The sequence below is a fragment of the Chiloscyllium plagiosum genome, unplaced genomic scaffold (genome assembly GCF_037043375.1).
Source record: "Chiloscyllium plagiosum isolate Xiang-an unplaced genomic scaffold, Cpla_swu_hap1 HiC_scaffold_17, whole genome shotgun sequence".
Taxonomy (NCBI): Eukaryota; Metazoa; Chordata; class Chondrichthyes; order Orectolobiformes; family Hemiscylliidae; genus Chiloscyllium; species Chiloscyllium plagiosum.
This window is the reverse complement of record NW_028270155.1, coordinates 76,197,708-76,220,697: the sequence shown is the minus strand read 5'-3', so window position 1 is coordinate 76,220,697 and position 22,990 is coordinate 76,197,708. Positions and strand designations below refer to the sequence as shown.

At 44.9% G+C, this 22,990-nt stretch overlaps 1 protein-coding gene across 1 annotated transcript in view; it reads right to left on the bottom strand.

Moving 5' to 3' along the window:
- The window catches only part of hydin (HYDIN axonemal central pair apparatus protein), a 905,740-nt gene that overhangs the window by 75,094 nt on the left and 807,656 nt on the right, over window positions 1-22,990 (bottom strand). The window contains exons 72-77 of the mRNA XM_043707374.2: window positions 18,665-18,830; window positions 16,839-16,986; window positions 14,006-14,213; window positions 11,332-11,553; window positions 5,379-5,548; window positions 599-797 (exon numbers count right to left, since the gene is read on the bottom strand). Coding sequence (XP_043563309.2) covers window positions 599-797; window positions 5,379-5,548; window positions 11,332-11,553; window positions 14,006-14,213; window positions 16,839-16,986; window positions 18,665-18,830 — 1,113 coding nt within the window. The remainder of the gene's footprint in view (window positions 1-598; window positions 798-5,378; window positions 5,549-11,331; window positions 11,554-14,005; window positions 14,214-16,838; window positions 16,987-18,664; window positions 18,831-22,990) is intronic.

The following is a 22,990-nucleotide window of genomic DNA, read 5'->3' as shown; positions in this document are numbered from 1 at the left end:
CTGAAATGCTCCTGAAATGGTAGTCTGGCTAGTCCTTTGGGTTGCGGCATGTCCTCGTTCTGTTGTCTTTCCCTTAGGCATCTGTTGATGAAATTGCGGGGGTATCCGTATTTGGCGAATACATTGTAGAGGTGTTCTTCTTCCTCTTTTTGCAGTTCTGGTGTGCTGCAGTGTGTTGTGGCCCTTTTGAACAGTGTCTTGATGCAACTTCTTTTGTGTGTGTTGGGGTGGTTGCTTTTGTAGTTTAGGACTTTGTTTAGGATTGTAGTTCGTAGTTTAGGATTGAGAGCATTTTAGAATTCTGCAACCATAAACGCTAGGAACCCTGAAACGGCAATCTCAGCTCCAACTCAGTCCATTCTCGCCTTCCCTCCCCCCTTCAACTTATCCTCAACTTGAGTCTTCACACCGAAAGCCCATCCAACACAAAATATTGTCTTTCACCAATTAGGAAATGCTGAGTGACTGCAGCAACAAGGACGTTGAACCTGACATTATTGGAGCTGAAATGCCTCAGATGGTGAATTAGAAATACACAGAACTTAAAAGTTAGGCTGTCCCCAAGACGTTACCCATTACTCTTTGGCTGCAACATTACCTTCATCTCTGCACCTTGGCCGAAGATCTTGACATTCTGTCGGGTGAGTCCATTGATTTCAAAGGTGACAACTTCTTGGTATTTAATGGGTTCCCTTGGGTAGAAAATTATGATGGCTTCTACTGATTTCTTTGGCGCCAGAGCACAAGGTTGGAACTTTACCTCCAGGTAAGAATTGTTGGGGAACAAGCAATGCAGACTTGCAGGAAGAAGCAAAAATAGGTCACAAACAGGAAACTGACAACTGGTAAGTTAAACATCATCATATTTCAGGCATTATTCCAGCACCTAGTTACAGGAACTTTGAGAGTTTTTGAAAAGATTTGTACTGAAAGAGAAATTCTTTCAAGTCAATTTTTTAACTGATCTTTGCAGTTCTATAGGGAAAAGGGAAAGGCCTGGTTATTAACTGATTAGATCTTTCCATTGGCTGGCACAGGCACAGACAGCAGAATGAACTGATGTGCAAATTATTCTATAATTATCGACTTGCAAACAGACTCAAAAATGGAGCCCATTCACAACCTGAGGAACTTCTTATAATTTATTTAAATCAACAGATAGCCAAAAATATAACTTTGTTGATGATATTAATTTTGGTGGATGATTCAATAATGTGGATCGGAGCAGAAAGCTACAAAGGATATTGATAAAACTGTAGTAGACCATCCACCGACATTTCCGCCACCTCCAAACAGACCACACCAACAGGGATAGATTTCCCTCCCCACCCTTTTCCGCCTTCCGCAAAGACCGTTCCCTCCGTGACTATCTGGTCAGGTCCAAACCCCCCTACAACCCACCCTCCCATCCTGGCACTTTCCCCTGCCACTGCAGGAACTGTAAAACCTGCGCTCACACCTCCTCCCTCACCTCCATCCAACGCCCTAAAGGAGCCTTCCACATCCATCAAAGTTTTACCTGCACATCCACCAATATCATTTATTGTATTGATGCGGTCTCCTCTACATTGGTGAGACTGGACCCCTCCTAGCAGAGCGCTTTAGGGAACATCTCCAGGACACCCACACTAATCAACCATACCGCCCTGTGGCCCAACATTTCAACTCCCCCTCCCACTCTGCTGAGGACATGGAGGTCCTGGGCCTCCTTCACTGCCGCTCCCTCACCACCAGACGCCTGGTGGAAGAACGCCTCATCTTCCACCTTGGAACACTTCAACCCCAGGACTTCAACAGTTTCCTCATTTCCCCTTCCCCCACCTCACCCTAGTTCCAAACTTCCAGCTCAGCACTGTCCCCATGACTTGTCCTGCCTGCCTATCTTCTTTTCCACCTGCCCACTCCAACCTCCACCAGCCCCTGACCTATCACCTTCATCCCCTCTCCCACTCATCTATTGTACTCTATGCTACTTTCTCCCTACCCCCACCCTCCTCTAGTTTATCTCTCCATGCTTCAGGCTCTCTGCCTTTATTCCTGATGAAGGGCTTTTGCCCGAAACGTCGATTTTACTGCTCCTCAGATGCTGCCTGACCTGCTGTGCTCTTCCAGCACCACTGATCCAGAATGTAGCAGATGGAGTTCAACTTGTGGAAGTTAGGCACAGAAATAACCAAAATGCTCAACAATATATTGATTCAAGAGGATTAGAATACAATGGGATGGACATTATTGTCACATTTACTGCATCTGGAGTTCAGTTCATCTCAGGAGGGACAGATTGGCTTTGAAAGGGATTGCAACACAGATTCACCGGAATGATACAGGGCATACAAAAGTTAAATAATGAGGATAGCTGAATTTACTAGGGTAGCATTCCCTTGAGTCATAAAGATTAAGAGCTGATTTAACTGAAATATCATTATAAAATGGTCTTTAAAAAATTTGATAGTCTAGATTAAGAGTCATAGAGTCATTCAGCACAGAAGAGGCCCTTAGGCCCATCAAGTCTGTGCTGACCTATCTACACTAAACTCACTTTCCAGCACCTGGATCATTGCCTTGAATGATATGACCATTTACTTCTTAAAGGTTTCCCATCTCCAATACCATCTGGACAGGTCATTCCAGAACTCCGCCACACTCTGGTGAAAAAAATCATTCCTCAATTTCCCTCTGACCTCCTGCCCTTTACTTTAAAATTATGCCCCCTTATTATGACCCTTCAACTAAGGAGAACAGCTTCTTCCTATCCACCCTGCTACGTCCCTCATAACCTTACACTCGTCTGTCAGGTCCCCTTTCAGCCTTCTATGCTCCAAAGAAAACAATCCAAGCTTATTCAGCCTCGCTTCATTACTAAACACTCCAAACCAGGCACTATACTGGTAAATCTCCTCTGCACACCCACCCATGCAATCACATTCTTCTTATACTGCAGTGACCAGAACTGTACACAGTATATCTGCTAAGGTCTAACTAAAGTTTGATACAGCTCCAATGTAACCTCCCTGCTCTTAGAATCCACACAATGACTGATAAAGGCAAGTGTTCTCTATGCCTTTTTAACTGCCCTATTAATCTGTCCTGCCACCTTCTAGAACAAACACCCCAAGATCCCTCTGTAATGCTGAGCTTCCTAATGTCCTGCCATTCATTGTGACTCCATGATATGACTCAATGAGTACCCCCTTGTTTTATTACTTCTTCCAAAGTGCATCACCTCTCACTTTTCAGGATTAAATTCCATCCACTGCACTATACACTGTCTCTCTCTCTCTCTTTTTCACACACACACACACTCACTCACTCCAAGACACTCATATATAAGTCAATGGTATAAATTTACATTTGCTGATTTGTATTTGCAGATATATTCTATTTTGTCCAAACAGCACACAATCTGTACGCAGTCAATCAATGTGACATTTTATACGTATCTACTTTGGAAATAAAAACAGTCTGACTCCAGGTTGGACACAAATAGACTCTAATCTCACACCATTAATGCACTGTCTGAGCTGAGATGTCACTTTTTTATATACTGATAAAACCTTAAATTATCTCAGTGCAGTGACTTGAAAGAAATTCTGGGATTTACATATTAATTAACTGAAACCTGTATCTCCATTCTAAGTGATTACACACGTAACAGCCATCTAGGTTTGTCTAATACATCGCATCAGTTGTCTGACACTTTCATCTTTTACTTATAAATTCTGTCTCCTGTGATCCTGCCCCACCAGGTACCTGGTGAAGGAGAAGTGCTCCATTAGCTTGCATTTTCAAAGAAACCTGTTGGACTGTAACCTGGTGTCGTGTGATTTTTAACTCTGTCCACCCCAGACCAACACTGGCACCTCCACATCATGGCTGCCCATTTGACCAACCCGCCTGTATGTTCCTGTAATCTGAGATCATCTTCCTCACTACTCACCACCTGGCCAAACTTTGTATCATTGGCAAACTTACTCATCACCATCCCACATTCTCATCTACTGATGAGAATTGTGTTCTCTGGAACCAGGCGCTATGACCTCAGATTGGAATCAAGGAACACCCTAAACATAAGCTGTTCAGCTGTGAGAAACGTGAAATGTGGTGAAGACAAGACAAAAATGTTGTGATAGCATGGAAGACAGAAGAGAATAGATGAGAAATGGGTTGATGGGGCAAGGTCAAATGCTGTGGTAATGGGATAAGTAAAGAAACAAAAGATGTGGCTCAGGGATGTGTGAATGGCATGGCATGCTGCTCCTTGAAACACAAAAAATCATATTGTAGGTAATCTAATGTAATCTAAACAAAACCGGGAAAATGAAAGGAAACAGAAGGGGCATGACATTATTATCTGAGATTGTTGGACGCAATGTTTAGTGCAGAGGGTTCTCGAATTCGTAACTGAGACAAGTGTGCTTTGAGCTGACAGTGAGCTTCACAGGAACACTGAGAGAAGCCAAGGCCAGAGTAGAAAGGTTGCAAATTAAAATGATGGGCAACCATGAGCAGGGGGTCACTCTTGCAGACTGAACAGCAGTGTTCCACAAAATGGCCACACAAACTCCGCTTGACCTATTTGGTGTCAAGGAGATTGCAATGAGAATAATGAGTACCTTACACAAACAGAAAATTGGTGTTTCATCTGAAAGGAATGTTTGGGCCAGGCATTTCATCTGGTGCATTTACATTAAAGATGCTGTGAGAGAGGAGTGGTTGTTCATGGTAACTGAACAGTAGACCAGGCTGTCCTGGATGTTATAGTTCCTTCAGAATGCTGGGGTGGAGGGTATGAGAATGGTCGTGATATCATGCTTGAGGTGACAGAAATGATCTGGAGCATGGTGGGTGGAAGAGCAGCTCAAGGGGAATCGAGCATGATTCTTACGTAGATAGGGCTATGACAACACTAATCGTTCAATATATTCCTGTCTCAGTTTCATCTTCAAATATGTAACCTAGATTCCCTTAAAAGGCACATTGATAAAAGATAAAGGTAAAATCACCATAGTTTTACTAGGCTATAAATCTGCTGTCTCATTAGAGATGGTTTAACCTGAGGGTCACCATGCCTCAGATAAGGAGAGAACTTCAGAAGGAGAGTCCTTCATGGTAACTTCAGCCAGTGTAGGAATTAAACCCATGCTGTTGGTATTACAAACCAACTGTCCCAGCCAACTGAGCTAACTGACCCCAAATAACTCATTGCAACAAAAGTGTTTTGTGTTTCTACAATTCCCTGTATGAGGAATGTTCTGTAGGACATGCTTGGTGGGAACTACCTGGGACGATGAGCAGCAACTAACCTAGATCAAACATTGGTAAAGTAACAACGTGAAACACCAGTGTCAAAGAAATGAAAAGAGCTACGATTGCCTTACCCGATTGCTTGCTCCTGTTTGTTGGTGATAATCAGAGTTTTTTTCGAAGGTGTCATGCCAGCATTATAGATGAAACATGGCCCAAAATCATATTTGGTGAAAGATAAGTGGGCGCTTGGGGTCACTATGTACCCAGTGAGAACACAGGCAAAAACAGGGCCTTTCTGGATCTGTGGGCAAGAAGAGAGATTATAATTTGTGTGTACAAGCTAACTTTCAGCCAACACGGTGAACAAGGCGAATAGGTAGCTGGTCAGCTGGTCAATACACTGACAACTTTCTGCAGCATAATTCATCCTCATCATTTGTCTCAGACTCTGTAATCTTGCAAGCAGAGGCTCCCAACTCGACAAGATATAACTCAGCAATACATCCCTATGTTCATAATGGCACAATTGACTCATTCCTCCAGGGACTGAAAATTAATCTCCTAACCCTAACCCTATTGCAGGAGACAAAATGCCAGGAGTATGCCAGAAGGTAATAGATTGGCTCATATTATATAAAAAGTAGGTTAAGCTAACAAATTTGCTATGCACTAAAGTGCACCTGTCTTCTTGTATCCATTTTGTTCATACCTTAAATAATCCATTAGGTACTTTTAACCTGACAATACAGGAGTCACAGCCTGTCAATGTGAGATTTATTCCTAATCCCTGCTTTAGTCTTTCTAACCAGCTCCCTGTGAGGGCCTTCTGAAAATCTAAGTATTCAATGTTCACCAGGTCTCCCTTATTAATTCTATTAGTAACATTTCAAAATGCTCCACCAAGTTTGTCAAACACAATTTCCCATTCACAAATCCATTCTGGTCATTACCAACCAGTTGTCTATTTATCCCATCCTTTATAATAGATTCTAGTATTTTCCTGACCACTAATGTAAGGCTAACAGGTCTGTAGATCCCTGTTTCTCCTTGCTCCTTTCTTTCAGAGAGGGGTGACATTTGCTACCTTCCAATCTGCAGGAATCATTCCAGAATCGAGAGAATTCTGGAAGATTGACCATCTCTCTAGTCAGCTCCTTCAACTCTGGGATGACGACATCAGGTCCTAGGGATTTAACAAATTTTAGTCCCATTAATTTCTCCAAAATAAACTTCTTACTCACACTAATTTGCTTCAACCCCTCACTCTCCTGAGTCACTTGGATCTCTCCTTCTGAGGGATTTCTTGTTACATTGATAAAGCGTCTTGAGCTTTCTTTGATCTTAATTACCAATATAATTTCATACCAACTTTATGAATTAACTGGTTAATTTCACTCAGCATTTTCTATTTCGTTCTAAGCTCCCTGGAGTCTTGAGTTTGTGGTATTGGTCATAAGCTTCCTTTTGCTTTCTTGCTTTACCCTACTTTGTGTGTTCTGTGATCCCTGGTTTTCAAGGTCCAGATTTGAGAATCCCACCTTTTGTTCATCCTGGTAAAATATTTAGACAATAGACAATAGGTGCAGGAGTAGGCCATTCAGCCCTTCGGGTCTGCACCGCCATTCAATATAATGTGGGGACAGTGACCACAATTCGGTGACTTTTACTCTAGTGATGGAGAGGGATAAGTGTGCACTACAGGGCAAGAGTTATAGCTGGGGGCAAGGAAATTATGATGCGGTGAGGCATGACTTAGGATGTGTGGCTTGGAAAAGTAAGCTTCAAGGCAAGGGCACAATTGATATGTGGAGCTTGTTCAAGGAGCAACTATTGAGTATCCTTGATAAGTATGTACCCGTCAGGCAGGGAGGAAAGGGTCGTGTTAGGGAGCTGTGGTTTAATAAGGAATTGGAATCCCTTGTTAAATGGAAGAGGGCGGCCTACGTAAAGATGAGGCGTAAAGGTTCAATTGGGGCGATTGAGAGTTATAAGGTAGCCAGGAAGGACCTGAAGAGAGAGCTAAGTGCAGCAAGGAGGGGACATGAAAAGTCCTTAGTTGGTAGGATTAGGGAAAACCCTAAGGCTTTCTATAGGTATGTCAGGAATAAAAGAATGACTAGGGTAGGAATAGGTCCAGTCAAGGATAGTAGTGGGAAGTTGCGTGTGGAGGCTGAAGAGATTGGGGAGACACTGAATGAATACTTTTCGTCAGTATTCACTCAGGAACAGGACATTATTGTCAATGTGAATACTGAGTCACAATTAAGTAGAATGGATGGCTTTGAGGTATGTAGAGAAGAGGTGTTGGAAATTCTGGAAAGGGTGAAAATAGATAAGTCCCCTGGGCCTGATGGCATTTATCCTAGGATTCTCTGGGAAGCAAGGGAGGAGATTGCAGAGCCATTGGCCTTGATTTTTATGTCCTCGTTGTCTACAGGAGTAGTGCCGGAAGATTGGAGGCTAGTAAATGTGGTTCCCTTGTTCAAGAAGGGGAGTAGGGATAACCCTAGTAACTATAGGCCGGTGAGTCTCACTTCTGTTGTGGGCAAAGTCTTGGAGAGAATTGTAAGGGATAGGATTTATGAACATCTGGATAGGAATAATGTGATCAAGGATAGTCAGCATGGTTTTGTGAAGGGCAGGTCGTGCCTCACAAACCTTATTGAATTCTTTGAGAAGGTGACTAAGGAGGTGGACGAGGGGAAAGAATGACTAGGGTAGGAATAGGTCCAGTCAAGGATAGTAGTGGGAAGTTGCGTGTGGAGGCTGAAGAGATTGGGGAGACACTGAATGAATACTTTTCGTCAGTATTCACTCAGGAACAGGACATTATTGTCAATGTGAATACTGAGTCACAATTAAGTAGAATGGATGGCTTTGAGGTATGTAGAGAAGAGATGTGGTGTATATGGATTTTAGTAAGGCGTTTGATAAGGTTCCCCATGGTAGGCTACTTCAAAAAATATGGAGGTATGGCATTGAGGGGGGAGTTGGAAGTTTGGATTAGGAGTTGGCTGGCCGGAAGAAGACAGAGGGTAGTAGTTGATGGCAAAGGTTCATCTTGGAGTGCCGTCACTAGCGGTGTTCCGCAGGGATCTGTTTTGGGACCATTGCTGTTTGTCATTTTTATAAATGACCTGGAGGAGGGGTTAGAAGGTTGGGTGAGCAAGTTTGTGGATGATACGAAAGTCGGAGGAGTTGTAGACAGTGAGGAAGGACGTGGCAGGTTACAGCGGGATATAGATAAGCTGCAGAACTGGGCAGAAGGGTGGCAAATGGAGTTCAATATAGGTAAGTGTGAGGTGATTCACTTTGGTAAGAGTAACAAAAAGATGGGGTACTGGGCTAATGGTCGGATACTTGGTAGTGTGGATGAGCAGAGGGATCTTGGTGTCCATGTACACAGATCTTTGAAAGTTGCCACCCAGGTAAATAGTGCGGTGAAGAAGGCATATGGCGTACTGGCTTTTATTGGTAGAGGAATTGAGTTCCGGAGTACTGAGGTCATGTTGCAGTTGTATAAGACTCTGGTGCGGCCGCATCTAGAGTATTGTGTGCAGTTTTGGTCGCCATACTATAGGAAGGATGTGGAGGCACTGGAACGGGTGCAGAGGAGGTTTACCAGGATGTTGCCTGGTATGGTAGAAAGATCGTATGAGGAAAGGCTGAGGCACTTGGGGTTGTTTTCATTGGAGAAAAGAAGGTTTAGGGGTGACTTGATAGAGGTGTACAAGATGATTAGGGGTTTAGATAGGGTCGACAGTGAGAATCTTTTTCCACGTATGGAGTCAGCTATTACAAGGGGGCATAGCTTTAAATTAAGGGGGGGTAGGTATAGGACAGATATTTAAGCGGGCATTGGATAGACATATGGAGGATAGTGGGCTAGTGTAGGTTAGGTGGGCTTGGATCGGCACAACATCGTGGGCCGAAGGGCCTGTACTGCGCTGTATTCTTCTATGTTCTATAATCATGGCTGATCATTCCTAATCAGTATCCTGTTCCTGCCTTATCTCCATAACCCTTGATTCCACTATCCTTGAGAGCTTGATCCAACTCTTTCTTAAATGAATCCAGAGAGTGGGCCTCCACTGCCCTCTGGGGCAGAGCATTCCACACAGCTACCACTCTGGGTGAAGAAGTTTCTCCTGACCTCTGTCCTAAATGGTCTACCCCGTATTTTCAAGCTGTGTCCTCTGGTTCGGCACTCACCCATCAGTGGAAATATGTTTCCTACTGCCAGAGTGTCCAATCCTTTCATAATCTTATAAGTCTCAATCAGATCCCCTCTCAATCTTCGAAACTCAAGGGTATACAAGCCCAGTCGCTTCAGTCTTTCAGTGTAAGGTAATCCTGCCATTCCAGGAATTGACCTCGTGAACCTACACTGCACTCCCTCAATAGCCAGAATGTCTTTTCTCAAATTTGGAGACCAGAACTGCACACAGTACTCCAGATGTGGTCTCACCAGGGCCCTGTACAGCTGCAGAAGCACCTCTTTGCTTCTATACTCAATTCCTCTTGTTATGAAGGCCAGCATGCTATTAACCTTCTTCACTACCTGCTGTACCTGCATGCTTGCCTTCATTGACTGGTGTACAAGAACTGTACTGCCCCTTTACATAAATTGATTCCATTGAGGTAGTAGTCTGCCTTCCTGTTCTTGCTACCAAAGTGGATAACCATACATTTACCCACATTAAACTGCATCTGCCATGCATCTGCCCACTCACCTAACTTGTCCAGGTCACCTGTAATCTCCTAACATCCTCATCACATTTCACCCTGCCACCCAGCTTTGTATCATCAGCAAATTTGCTAATGTTATTGCTGATACCATCTTCTATATCATTAACATATATTGTAAAAAGCTGCGGTCCCAGCACGGATCCCTGAGGTACCCCACTGGTCACTGCCTGCCATTCCGAAATAGAGCCGTTTATCACTACCCATTTTTTTTCTATTAGCCAACCAATTTTCAATCCAATCTAGTACTTTGCCCCCAATACCATGCATCCTAATTTTACTCACTAACCTCCTGTGTGGGACTTTATCAAAAGCTTTCTGAAAGTCCAGGTACACTACATCTACTGGATTTCCCTCGTCCAACTTCATAGTTACATCCTCAAAAAATTCAAGAAGATTAGTCAAGCATGATTTCCCCTTCATAAATCCATGCTGACTCTGTCCTATCCTGTTACTACTATCCAGATGTGCAGTAATTTCATCCTTTATAATAGACTCCAGCATCTTTCCCACCACTGAGGTCAGACTAACTGGTCTATAATTTCCTGCTTTCTCTCGCCCACCTTTCTTAAAAAGTGGTATAACATTAGCCACCCTCCAATCCTTAGGAACCGACCCCGAATCTATCGAACTCTGGAAAATAATCACCAACGCATCCACGATTTCCCGAGCCACCTCCTTCAGTACCCTGGGATGCAGACCATCAGGCCCCGGAGACTTATCAACCTTCAGACCCAACAGTCTCTCCAACACCAAATCCTGGCAAATATAAATTCCCTTAAGTTCAGGTCCTTCAGCCACTGTTACCTCAGGGAGATTGCTTGTGTCTTCCCCAGTGAGCACAGATCTGAAGTACCCATTTAATTCCTCTCCCATTTCTTTGTTCCTAGTAATATATTCCCCTGTTTCTGTCTTCAAGGGCCCAATTTTTGTCCTAACCATTTTTTTGCCTTGCACATACCTAAAAAAGCTTTTACTATCCTCCTTAATATTCTTGGCCAGTTTACCTTTGTACCTCATTTTTCCTCTGCGTATTTCCTTCTTAGTAATCCTCTGTTGCTCTTTAAAAGCTTCCCAGTCCTCAGTTTTCCCACTTATCTTAGCTATGTTATACTTTTTCTCTTTTAACTTTATATGTTTCTTTACTTCCCTCGTCAGCCACGGCCGCCCATGCCTCCTCCTGGGACTTATTTTTAAATCTCTCTCTCTTCTTGTATGCATCCCACTGCTTCGACACTGTTGCAAAATCAGCCAGTCTGGAGAACTTTTATTAGACACACATCAATATCAATGCTGAGCAGTGTGGCTGGCAGTCTGAGTGGGAATCTTGATGCTTACCTTCAGCTTTAGCTCGACGTCCTTTAGCACAAACTTGTGGTCTGGATGGAATCGGATTGATGCTGCGACACTGCTTTCGGTTTCCACCCTGTTCTGCTTGCAGTTTAGTTTCAGACAGTTCAGGATGCTGGGAGGGCCAGAAAGCTCCCAGTCAAAGTCAAAGTTAAATTTCCCGTTGTTTGAGATGACAAAATGGTAGCTAATATGATCATTCAGTTCCACCTGTGAGTAGATTAATAACAGTGTAAAAATCAGGCTGCCACACCCCCAGCCAATCAAATACACTCCCAGAGTCTGACCTACCATTAGCTGAAGGGACCGTCTTTATGGTAATGGTACAGAGAGAGTTACACTGAGCAGTGGTTAAGCTGATGTTGAACGCTCACAGTGCCTCAAGAATGCCCAATTCTGAACTGCTATATTTGCTTTGAGTCTATCCTGTGATAATGCTACACATGATGGAGGGTATCCTCAGCACCAAGACAGGAGTTGCTCTCCACCAGGACTGTGCAGTGGTTTCTTACTGATATTGTCATGGACAGATGCATTTGTGATTGATGAGAACAAGGTTAAGTAATGTTTCCTTGTCTTGATTTTCTAACAACCTGACACAGGCCCAACTGACAGACAGGAGCCAATTCTTCCAGTGGAGCAGCCCAGAACAGTGACAAGATGAGAGCAAGGCCTTTCATGGGTGATGTCTGGAAGTACTGCTGCATGAAGAAGGCAGAAGTCTGAAACTCTTTCCTTCAAAAAGAGAAGGGATGAGAGCAGGGTGACCAACCATCCGGGAATTTCCAGGACCATATTGTATCGGAGGCTTATCTTCTGTGTCTTGAGTGTGCTCCTGCTTGAAGAGTGTGCAGCTGTAATCTTGTCCTGTCATGTGCATTGTACACACTTTTCCTGGTGGTGCTTCCCAAACCTCATCACTTCTGTGATAGCTTTAATATCACTGTCTGTTCTTAAAGGTCCAGCAATGCAGCACCCTCAGTGACATCTCTGACATAGACTGAGCAGTACAGTCCTTCACTGTCCCCCTCACATTCCCCTGCTGTGTCAGCTCGGTCAATGAACAAGACGGTATAAATTTAAAATGATGTGCAAATGAAGCAAGGGTGATGTAAGAAAGACATTTTTCACACATGTAGGAGAGGGTAAAGGGCAATTCATTCAGCAGCTATCTCTCAACTGAATAACTGAATTCCAATGCCTTTCCCAGGAATTTATACTTAGCTGGATCAGAGACTGGGAAATCTTTTGCAAGTAACTCACCTTCTGACTCCCCACCACCTGTCTGCCATTTACAAGGCATAAGTAAAGAGTGTGATGGGAATACTCCCCACTTGACTGGATGGGTGCAGCTCCAACAACACTCAAGAAGCTTGCCACTATCCAGGACAAAGCAGCCTACTTACTTGGCACCACATTCACAAACATTCACACCTTCCACCACCAACAGGGGTGGACAAAAAATGTGGACTTTCCTTGTCAATGAGAGCTACAGACCAAAGATAATTTTTTAAAAAGCCTTTATCTGTCTTCTCTAGTCACAGGCAGATAGAAGGTGTTTGGTATGCTTTCTTGTATTGGTCAGAGTATGGAGTACAGGAGTGGGGAGGTCATGTTGCGGCTGTGCAGGACATTGGTTAGGCCACTTTTGGAATAGTGTGTGCAATTCTGGTCTCCTTCCTGTCGGAAAGATGTTGTGAAATGTGAAAGGATTCAGAAAAGATTTTCAAGGATGTTTGCCAGGGTTGGAGGATTTGAGCTATAGGGAGAAGCTGAATTTGCTGGGGCTGTTTTTCCTGGAACATTGGAAGCTGAGGGGTGACCTTACAGAAGTTTATGAAATCATGAGGGGCATGGATAGGATAAAAAGACAAAGTCTTTTCCCTGGGGTGGGGGAGTCCAGAACTAGACGGCATAGGTTTAGGGTGAGAGGGGAAAGATATAAAAGAGACCTAAGGGGCAACTTTTTCACACAGAGAGTGGTACGTGTATGGAATGAGCTGCCAGAGGAAGTGGTGGAGGCTGGTACAATTGCAACATTTAAGAGGCATCTGGATGGGTATATGAATAGGAAGGGTTTGGAGAGTTATGGGCCAAGTGCTGACAGGTGGGACTAGATTGGGTTGGGATATCTGGTCGGCATGGACGCATTGGACTGAAGGGTCGGTTTCTGTGCTGCACATCTCTATGATTCTATCAGTGCCAACAGGACAACTCACTAGCGCGCAGTGAATACTGAATTGAAATCAGTATGAGAAAATAAATTGAGAGCCATGGTTCATGGTGCATCAATATGGGAGAAAAGACAAGAAAGTAGTGGCACCCAGCTTGAATTGTAAAACCTGTGGTATTGCAGAAAGAATGATGTGGAGGAGCTGGTGTTGGACTGGCGTGGACAAAGTTAAAAATCGCACAAGGCTAATTTTGAAGCACCAGCTTTCAAAGCATTGCTTCTTCATCAGGTGGACTAGGGTAAGATCAATAAAACACAGAGAGAAGGAGAGTAGGAAGGAAGTCTAAGCGAAAAAAAAGGATGAAGTTATTTGTGATACAGGCTGTAGCTCTCCGACAAAAATATTATCTTATGGTAGGTATAAGCGTCGTCTGATCAGACTATCAGATCGCAAAATGATTTAACACGTAGCTGATACGCAGCACTAACCTCTCCAAAGGAGATCTCATTGACAGTCTGATGACTGAGTTCAGTTACTGTCCCATCACTGCCTTCACATGCCACTGTAGCTTTCATGCTGTATCCATGCATCTTGATATTTAAGGTCAAAGGTACTGTCTTTGTTTTCACATCGCACACAATGTTCCAGTTCACATGTCCATCAGTGTTTGCAATACAGGAGAAGACAATGGGCATACTGTAGGTGAAGCAGATAAGTATCATAAGAATGCTACATTATGCATTCTCACATACAATGTACAGTTCACATTGAGGTTATAGGCTAGTTACAGTACAGGTAAAAACAAGGACTGCAGATGCTGGAAACCAGAGTCTAGATTAGAGTGGTGCTGGAAAAGCACAGCAGGTTAGGCAGCATCTGAGGAGCAGGATATACAATGTTACGGGCAAAAGCCCTTCATCAGGAATAGAGGCACGGTCCCTGCAGAGTGGAGAGATAAATGAGAGAGGGGATGGGGGTGGGGAGAAAGTAGCATAGAGTACAATAGGTGAATGCGGGTGGGGATGGAGGTGATAGATCAGAGAGGAGGGTGGAGTGGATAGGTGGAAAGGAAGATAGGCAGAAAGGAAGATAGGCAGGTAGGACAGGTCATGGGGACAGTGCTGAGCTGGAAGGCTGGAGCTGGGGTGAGGTGGGGGAAGGGGAAATGAGGAAAATGGTGAAATCCACATTGATGCCATGGGGTTGAAATGTTCTGAGGTGGAAGATGAGATGTTCTTCCTCCAGGCATCGGGTAGTGAGGGAGGGACGGTGGAGGAGGCCCAGGACCTGCATGTCCTCAGCAGAGTGGGAGGGAGGGTTGAAATGCTGTGCCACTGGGCGGTGGGGTTGATTGGTGCAGGTTCCCGGAGATGTTCCTTAAAACGCTCGGCTGGGAGGCGTCCAGTCTCCCCAACATAGAGGAGACCGCATCGGGAGCAACGGATACAATAAATGATATTGGTGGATGTGCAGGTAAAACTTTGATGGATGTGGAAGGCTTCTTTGGGGCCTTGGATGGACGTGAGGGAGGAGGTGTGGGCACAGGTTTTGCAATTCCTGCAGTGGCAGGGGAGGGTACCAGGAAGGGAGGGTGGGTTTTTGGGGGGCAGCGCGGGGTGTCCAGGTAGATGCAGTGTGTTGGAGGCAGGAGAAGGGGTCCTCGGAAGGTGGGCGGGAATCCTGATTGTAAAAGTAGGCTTGGAGGTGGAGGCGGTGGAAGAAGTGTTCAACGTCATGTCGTGTATTAAATTCATTGTGTGCTGATTTTGCTTTAAGGAAACTCCTGGCTTCCAGTTTCTGTTGGCCTTGGCCTTATTTTGTTTCTGTGACTCACTTGCCTGTCATCACTCATATTGTAAACTGGTGGATTCAGCTACTATGTGGGTGCTGGCTGCAGATGGCTGTACCTTGAGTCCAGGAGGCTTTATCAGGAAGAAAAATTATAAACTTCAAACTTCCGTCCAAGCACCCAAAGGATCCTTCCACATCCGACAGAGATATACCTGGACTTCCACACACATCATCTACTGTATCCGTTGCTCTCGATGTGGTATCCTCCACATTATGGAGACAGGATGCCAACTTGTAGAACGTTTCAGAGAACATCCCTAGGGCACACGCTAAACAACCCCTCTGCCCTGTGGCCGAACACTTTAACTCCCCCTCCCAGTCCACCAAGGACATGCAAGTCCTGGGTCTTCTCCACAGCCAAACTCTAGACACCCAACACCTGGAGGAAGAACACCTCACCTTCTACCCGGGAACCCTCCAAACACACAGGATCAAAGTGGATTTCACCACCTTATCCCAGATCCAACCTTCCAACTCGGCACCACCCTCTTGATCTGTCCTACCTGCCCATCTTCCTTCCAACCTATCTGCTTCACCCTCCTCTCTGACTTATCACCTTTACCCCTATCTTCATCTACCTATTGCATTTCCAGCTATCGCTCCCCCCACCCCCCAGCCCCACCCCCCTCTCCCATTTATCTCTCAGACCCCTTGGGCCCTCCCCCACCCCCCAACATTCCTGATGAAGAGCTTATGCTCGAAACATCAACTCTCCTGCTCCTCGGATGCTGCCTGACTGGTTGTACCTTTCCAGCACCATGCTCTTCATCTCAGTGCTGTGTATAGGTCCTAGCTGTAGTGTGGCAGAGCTGGGAATAGGTTCAGCTGGGCAATATATTATTTGGAGAAGAAAGCAAAGCACCAAAACAGCAGTGAAATATATGACTTTGTAATTTAAATATTGGCATTGGAGTAATTATTGACCAGGACATCAGACAGAAAGTCTATACTCTCCACTGAATTAGATCTAAAGGAGCGACAAATAAAAACGCACTCTCTCAATACCACACAGAGCTGTCAACCTGAGTGATGTGCTCAGGTTTCTAAGTAAACATTAACATATAACCTTGGGACTTAGAGGTGCAGTACCATCACTGAGCCATTGTGGGCTCCTAGAAAATCCACATGCCACTGGATTTTCAGCCTCAGCGATGTGAATGAGAGAGGGTGGATGATTGAAGGTCCATCCGGGGAACTCAACGTCATCCATGGAAAATTGTCAGAGAATTCCCTTAATCAAGGCTGAGAAAATGACACTCGGTACCATCCCAAACAACAAGATACTATCCGAAAGAGACCAACAAACGTGAGCCATTATCTGATAATTAAACACAGATCTTCATGAGTAATGGGTAAGGAGTATCATACACAATAGCCTTCATGGGTAATGACTGTTTCATTGTTGCCAGCATGAACATTGAAACTCATTCAGCCACTGAATGGCTTTTGAGTTCTGGCTGATTTTCATACCTGCTGTGAGGGAGAACAATGCCCTCCATGGGCTCCACAAAAAGTTTGCACACGTAAGCCTCTGAATGCAGTGTCTCCTCTCTGAAATGGAAACGTAGTGGGCTTGCTTCATTGTTAATCATGTTGACGGTCTCATGCGCTTTGTAGCCTGTGGGTAACACAAGGAACAGCATTGGTACTGGTAGCCAGGCTGAAACTTTATTGCTGGAACAGCACAGCAGGTCAGGCAGCATCTAGGGAACAGAAGATTCGACGTTTCGGGCACATAGTAGGGGCCAGTTGATACTTTTGTGATCCAGAGGAGAGTTGTGGAATTTAAGCTGATGTGTGAGGGGCATTATGGGTGTTTTCTCATCACTGAATTATATATGTACTAAATACTTTCAACACTCTGCATGTGGCAATGATGTTAATGTGTCCACCTGCTTGGTATTTATTTGTTAATAGTTCTCACTTTTCCATATCTCTTGCTTTCAGAGGGTAACTTTCAGGAGCTGGCTTTGGCCCCCAGCTACCGTCAGCTCCAAACAAACTGAAGCCAGCCACCCCACAAAACCTGTCGGGAAAATTGGTTGTTAATTGATCGCTTAAAGACCTTAAGTGGAGCAGATTAGCACAACTCAGTTACATATGTGTTACAGTACAGCAGGTGGCCATTCAGTCCCATCGTGCCTACACTGGCTCTTCAAATGAGCATTCCTTCCTAGTGCCAATCCCCTGCTTTTTTCCCATACCTTTGAACACTATACCTTTCCAACTAACCATCCGGTGCCCTCTTGAATGCCTCATTTGAACCTGCCTCCATCACATTTCCAGGTGGTGCCTTCCAGACCCTAACTACTCTCGGAGTGTAAGACCTTGCCTGTTTTGAAAGTCACTTCAAATCTCTGTCCTCTTTTTCTTGTTCCTCTTACAAGCCGGAACAGTTGCTCCCTATCTACTCTATCCAGCCTGCTCATGATTTTGAAAACCTCTAACAAAGCTCCTCTCAGTCTTCTACACTCCAAGGTGAAAAGTCCCAATTGCTTTCAATCTATCCTCAGAACTGTGTACAGAAACTGAAATGAGGAGAAACTACTTCCCTCACAGCGTTGTGAATCTGTAGAACTCACTGCCCCGGAAGACAGAATAAATCAACAGATTCAAGAAAAAAAAAAGATATATTTCTGTGAAAACCTAAAGGGCTATGGGGAGCAGGCAGGAAAGTGGGATTGAGACCACATTAAAATCAGCCATCATGTTAAAAGGCAGAGCGGGCTCGAAGGGCTGAATTGCCTACTCCTGTTCGTGGGCGGCACGGTGGCACAGTGGTTAGCACTGCTGCCTCACAGCGCCAGAGACCCGGGTTCAATTCCCGACTCAGGCGACTGACTGTGTGGAGTTTGCACGTTCTCCCCGTGTCTGCATGGGTTTCCTCTGGGTGCTCCGGTTTCCTCCCACAGTCCAAAAAAATGTGCAGGTCAGGTGAATTGGCCATGCTAAATTGCCCGTAGTGTTAGGTAAAGGGGTAAATGTAGGGGAATGGGTGGGTTGCGCTTCGGCGGGTCGGTGTGGACTTGTTGGGCCGAAGGGCCTGTTTCCACATTGTAAGTAATCTAATCTAATCTAATCTAATACCTAAGTTTCTATTTTATATTGTCTTTCAGTGTTCTTCTGGCCAAAGAGCATCAACGCACACTTCGTGATCACCTTCAATCATAGGTTTTCTAACCCAGACCTTAATTTCCAAGGTGGTGGGGGAAAGCACAAGTATCTTACTCTTTCTGCATCATATCTAGGCAGGGGAAAGTTCTGCCAAAATTAAGTCAAAAAAGTCAAACGCATACCTAATAACACAAATTTGTAGTTGATGTGGGAGCGGTTAAAGGAGACAGCAGGTTCTCTCGTGTTGCCACATAACAGGAATGGCACGGTGATATTTTGCTCTGGAATGATGAAGCTCCAGAATGATTCGGTGACGTTCAGCTGCTGAGGCACAAACTGAAAGCTGACCTGAGGAGACAGGTAAGTGATTAATGCAAGATCCATCGTGATGAGATGGGTTGATATGCTCCATCGCTGCTGACATCTTTTTTAACGCCAACAACTGTGAAACATCAAAAACATCACGGCGCGGGTTTAGAAGATAAAAGCAAAAGTAAAAAGATGTTGAACATGACTTTGCATAGGATTTTGAAGTCAGACAAGATATTTCCTTGCTGCTGTTAAAACTACCATCACCTATATTTATTTCCTTAATCGGATTCTCATTTCTGCAGCTCAGCACACTTCTCCCACGCTGGAAGCCTAAAAATAAATAAATTATTGTACATTCCCTGATTACATTCAAACCACTGCAGAGATTTTAATGTTGTGATACTGATTAAAGTGCCTCTTTACAAATTAGAAGTAGTTAGCAATTATCACAGTTAGACATTCTGTGGGTTTTCATTAACTTGACCCTGGCTATGACAAGAGCTGATCTGGAGCCAATTTGTAGGTTAGATTTACTAAACAGCTCATCTAGAATCATTAGGTTCACCTAATGGTTCTTCCAATCAGTGGACTGTACAATGGGTTTCATAAATCAAAATGTAGTAATCAAGCACCCCCTGGTGGCTCATTTAGTGACCATATGATGTAATGTAGACATCATCCACACTTCACATTTTCCCACAGTGTCCTCCATTTGCCAGATCTGTGCCCACTCACTTAACCTAGCTTTTTAAGCCTACTTGTGTTCTCTTCACAACTTACTTTCCTACTTTCCCTTGTATAATCAGAAGATTTAGCAACTATCCTTCCATCCCTTTATCCACGTCATTTACATAAATTGTGAACAGTTGAGATCCCAGCTGATCTGCACGGACTCCTGTGGCACACCACTTGTTAAGGTTTGCTAACTTGAAAAGGCTCTTTAGGCCTAATTTTGGCTTTTTGTTAGACAGTCAATCTCGAAGTATTATTTTCTGCAATGTGACGCTTTATATATTTTTCCCTTCTGAAAATCTACTCCACCAATTCCCCTTTATCCACATGCATTACTTCCTCAAAGAAGTCTGATAGGTTGCTTAACCATGATTTCTCTAACACAAAACCTTGAACTAACTATTTTGAACTAACCTAAGTGCCCCACTATAATCCTGATTTTTGATAATCCCCTCTAGCATTTTCCCTATGCCAGTTGTAAGGGTAGGATCATATGAGAAATGGGATGATTTAACTAGTCTCAAAAGTGGCTAATAGATGCTACAATTGGCATCAGTACTCCTGGGCTGGATTTCTGCTCCTGATTGTCTGTTACTGACATTTCCTTGAAGGAATTCATTCTGGAGCAGTCCTCAGTTTCTCATTTCAATTATTGCTTTCCCAGTGTGGTCCTGGATGGAGATCAGCTGGAACATCCTCAATTTTAGTCCAGCCTGGTATATTTTGGGAGCTGGGACTTTATTGGTCTCAGTCATTTAATACCAGTGAAGGCATTACGCCATCGGAGCCAGCTCAGTTTGATTTTCAATCGATAAACTGGAAAACACTAAGGAGGATCAATTCTATTTCCATTTACTAGAATATGTTTTGTCTGTAAAATGCTGAGTTTGACTGCTCACGCCATGAAACGTCTGCTGCTGAGACACACATTCAAACTTCAGTTACTGCCAGAAAATGTCCTTTTCCCATTCGGTTCCTATCGACCTCCCACCTTCAGCAAACTTCAGTTATCTCAAGCTCTGTTGCTTATATCCATATTTGCACCAAGTACCTTTCAATGAAAGTACACAGGCATGTGCAGCAAGCAATTGGGAAGGCAATCACTGCACTGGTCTTCATTGCAAGAGGATCTGAGTCCAGAAATGGGGATGTTATACAGGGTCTTGGTGAGACTATACCTGGAGTATTGTGTACAATTCTGGGTCTCTCTACCTAAGAAAGTATATATACGCCATAGAGAGGTAGTACAGTGCAGGTCCACTCGGCTGATACCAGGGATAGCAGGATTGCCCCATGAGGAGAGAACGGTTCAACTGGGCCTGTATTCTTTGGGGAATCAACTAGGTAAAAACAATGACTGCAGATGCTGGAAACCAGATTCTGGATTAGTGGTGCTGGAAAAGCACAGCAGTTCAGGCAGCATCTGAGGAGCAGTAAAATCGCCGTTTCGGGCAAAAGCCCTTCATCAGGAATACAGGCAGAGAGCCTGAAGCGTGGAAAGATAAGTGAAAGGAGGGTGGAGTGGGGAGAAAGTAGCATAGAGTAAAGTAGGTGAGTGGGGGAGAGGATGAAGGTGATAGGTTCGGGAGGAGGGTGGAGTGGATAGGTGGAAAAGAAGATAGGCAGGTAGGACAAGTCATGGGGACAATGCTGAGCTGGAAGTTTGGAACTGGGGTAAGGTGGGGGAAGGGGAAATGAGGAAACTGTTGAAGTCCACATTGATGCCCTGGGGTTGAAGTGTTCTGAGGCGGAAGATGAGGCGTTCTTCCTCCAGGCGTCTGGTGGTGAGGGAGCAGCGGTGAAGGAGGCCTAGGACCTCCATGTCCTCGGCAGAGTGGGAGGGGAAGTTGAAATGTTGGGCCACAGGGCGGTGTGGTTGATTGGTGCGGGTGTCCCAGAGACGTTCCCTAAAGTGCTCTGCGAGGAGGCTTCCAGTCTCCCCAATGTAGAGAAGACCGCATCGGGAGCAATGGATACAATAAATTATATTGGTGGATGTGCAAGTAAAACTTTGATGGATGTGGAAGGCTTCTTTAGGGCCTTGGATGGAGGTGAGGGAGGAGGTGTGAGCTCAGGTTTTGCAGTTCCTGCAGTGGCAGGGGAAGGTGCCAGGAAGGGAGGGTGGGTTGTAGGGGGGCATGGACCTGACCAGGTAGTCATGGAGGGAACGGTCTTTGCGGAAGGCGGAAAGGGGTGGGGAGGGAAATATATCCCTGGTGGTTGGGTCTGTTTGGAGGTGGCGGAAGATTTGGTTTATGCGGAAGGTTGGTAGGGTGGAAGGTGAGCACCAGGTGGGTTCTGTCCTTCTTACGGTTGGAGGGGTGGGGTCTGAGGGCAGAGGTGCCGGATGTGGACGAGATGCGTTGGAGGGCATCTTTAACCACATGGGAAGGGAAATTGCGGTCTCCAAAGAAGGAGGCCATCTGGTGTGTTCTGTGGTGGAACTAGTCCTCCTGGGAGCAGATACGGCGGAGGCGGAGGAATTGGGAATACGGGATGGCATTTTGCAGGAGGTAGGGTGGGAAGAGGTGTAATCCAGGTAGCTGTGGGAGTCAGTGGGTTTGTAAAAAATATCGGTGTCCAGTTGGTCGGCATTAGTGGAGATTGAGAGGTCCAGGAAGGGGAGGTAGATGTCAGAGATGGTCCAGGTAAATTTAAGGTCAGGGTGGAATGTTTGGTGAAATTGATGAATTGCTCAACCTCCTCGCGGGAGCACGAGGTGGAGCCAATGCAGTTATCAATGTAGCGGAGGAAGAGGTGGGGAGTGGTGCCGGTGTAATTACGGAAGATGGACTGTTCTTCGTAGCCAACAAAGGGACAGGCCCATAGCTGGGGCCCATACGGGTGCCCATGGCTACCCTTTTGGTCTGGAGGAAGTGGGAGGATTCGAAGGAGGGGAATATTTGAAGAACGGGCTAAGAGAGGGGAGCTGATTGAAATGTATAAAATTCTAAGAGGAATGAACAGACGAGGTGCAGGAAGGATGTTTCCCTCGTTGAGGAGTCTAGAACTAAGGATAACAGACACAGGATAGAGGAGCAAATTACTGTAGATGCTGGAATCTAAACTGAAAACAATACAAATGCTGGAGATCACAGCAGGTCAGGCAGCATCCATGGGAGAAAGCAAGCTTTAGCTTTAATGAAGATGTTGTGGTTCTGTTCGCCGAGCTGGAAGTTTTTGTTGCAAACGTTTCGTCCCCTGGCTAGGCGACATCATCAGTGCCTGGGAGCCTCCTGCGAAGCGCTTCTTTGATGTTTCCTCCAGTGTTTATAGTGGTCTGTCCCTGGAGCTTCCTGTTGTCAGTTTCAGCTGTTCGCTGTAGTGGTTGGTATATTGGGTCCAGGTCGATGTGTTTGTTGATGGAGTTTGTGGATGAATGCCATGCCTCTAGGAATTCCCTGGCTGTTCTCTGTCTGGCTTGCCCTATGATAGTAGTGTTGTCCCAGTTGAATTCATGTTGC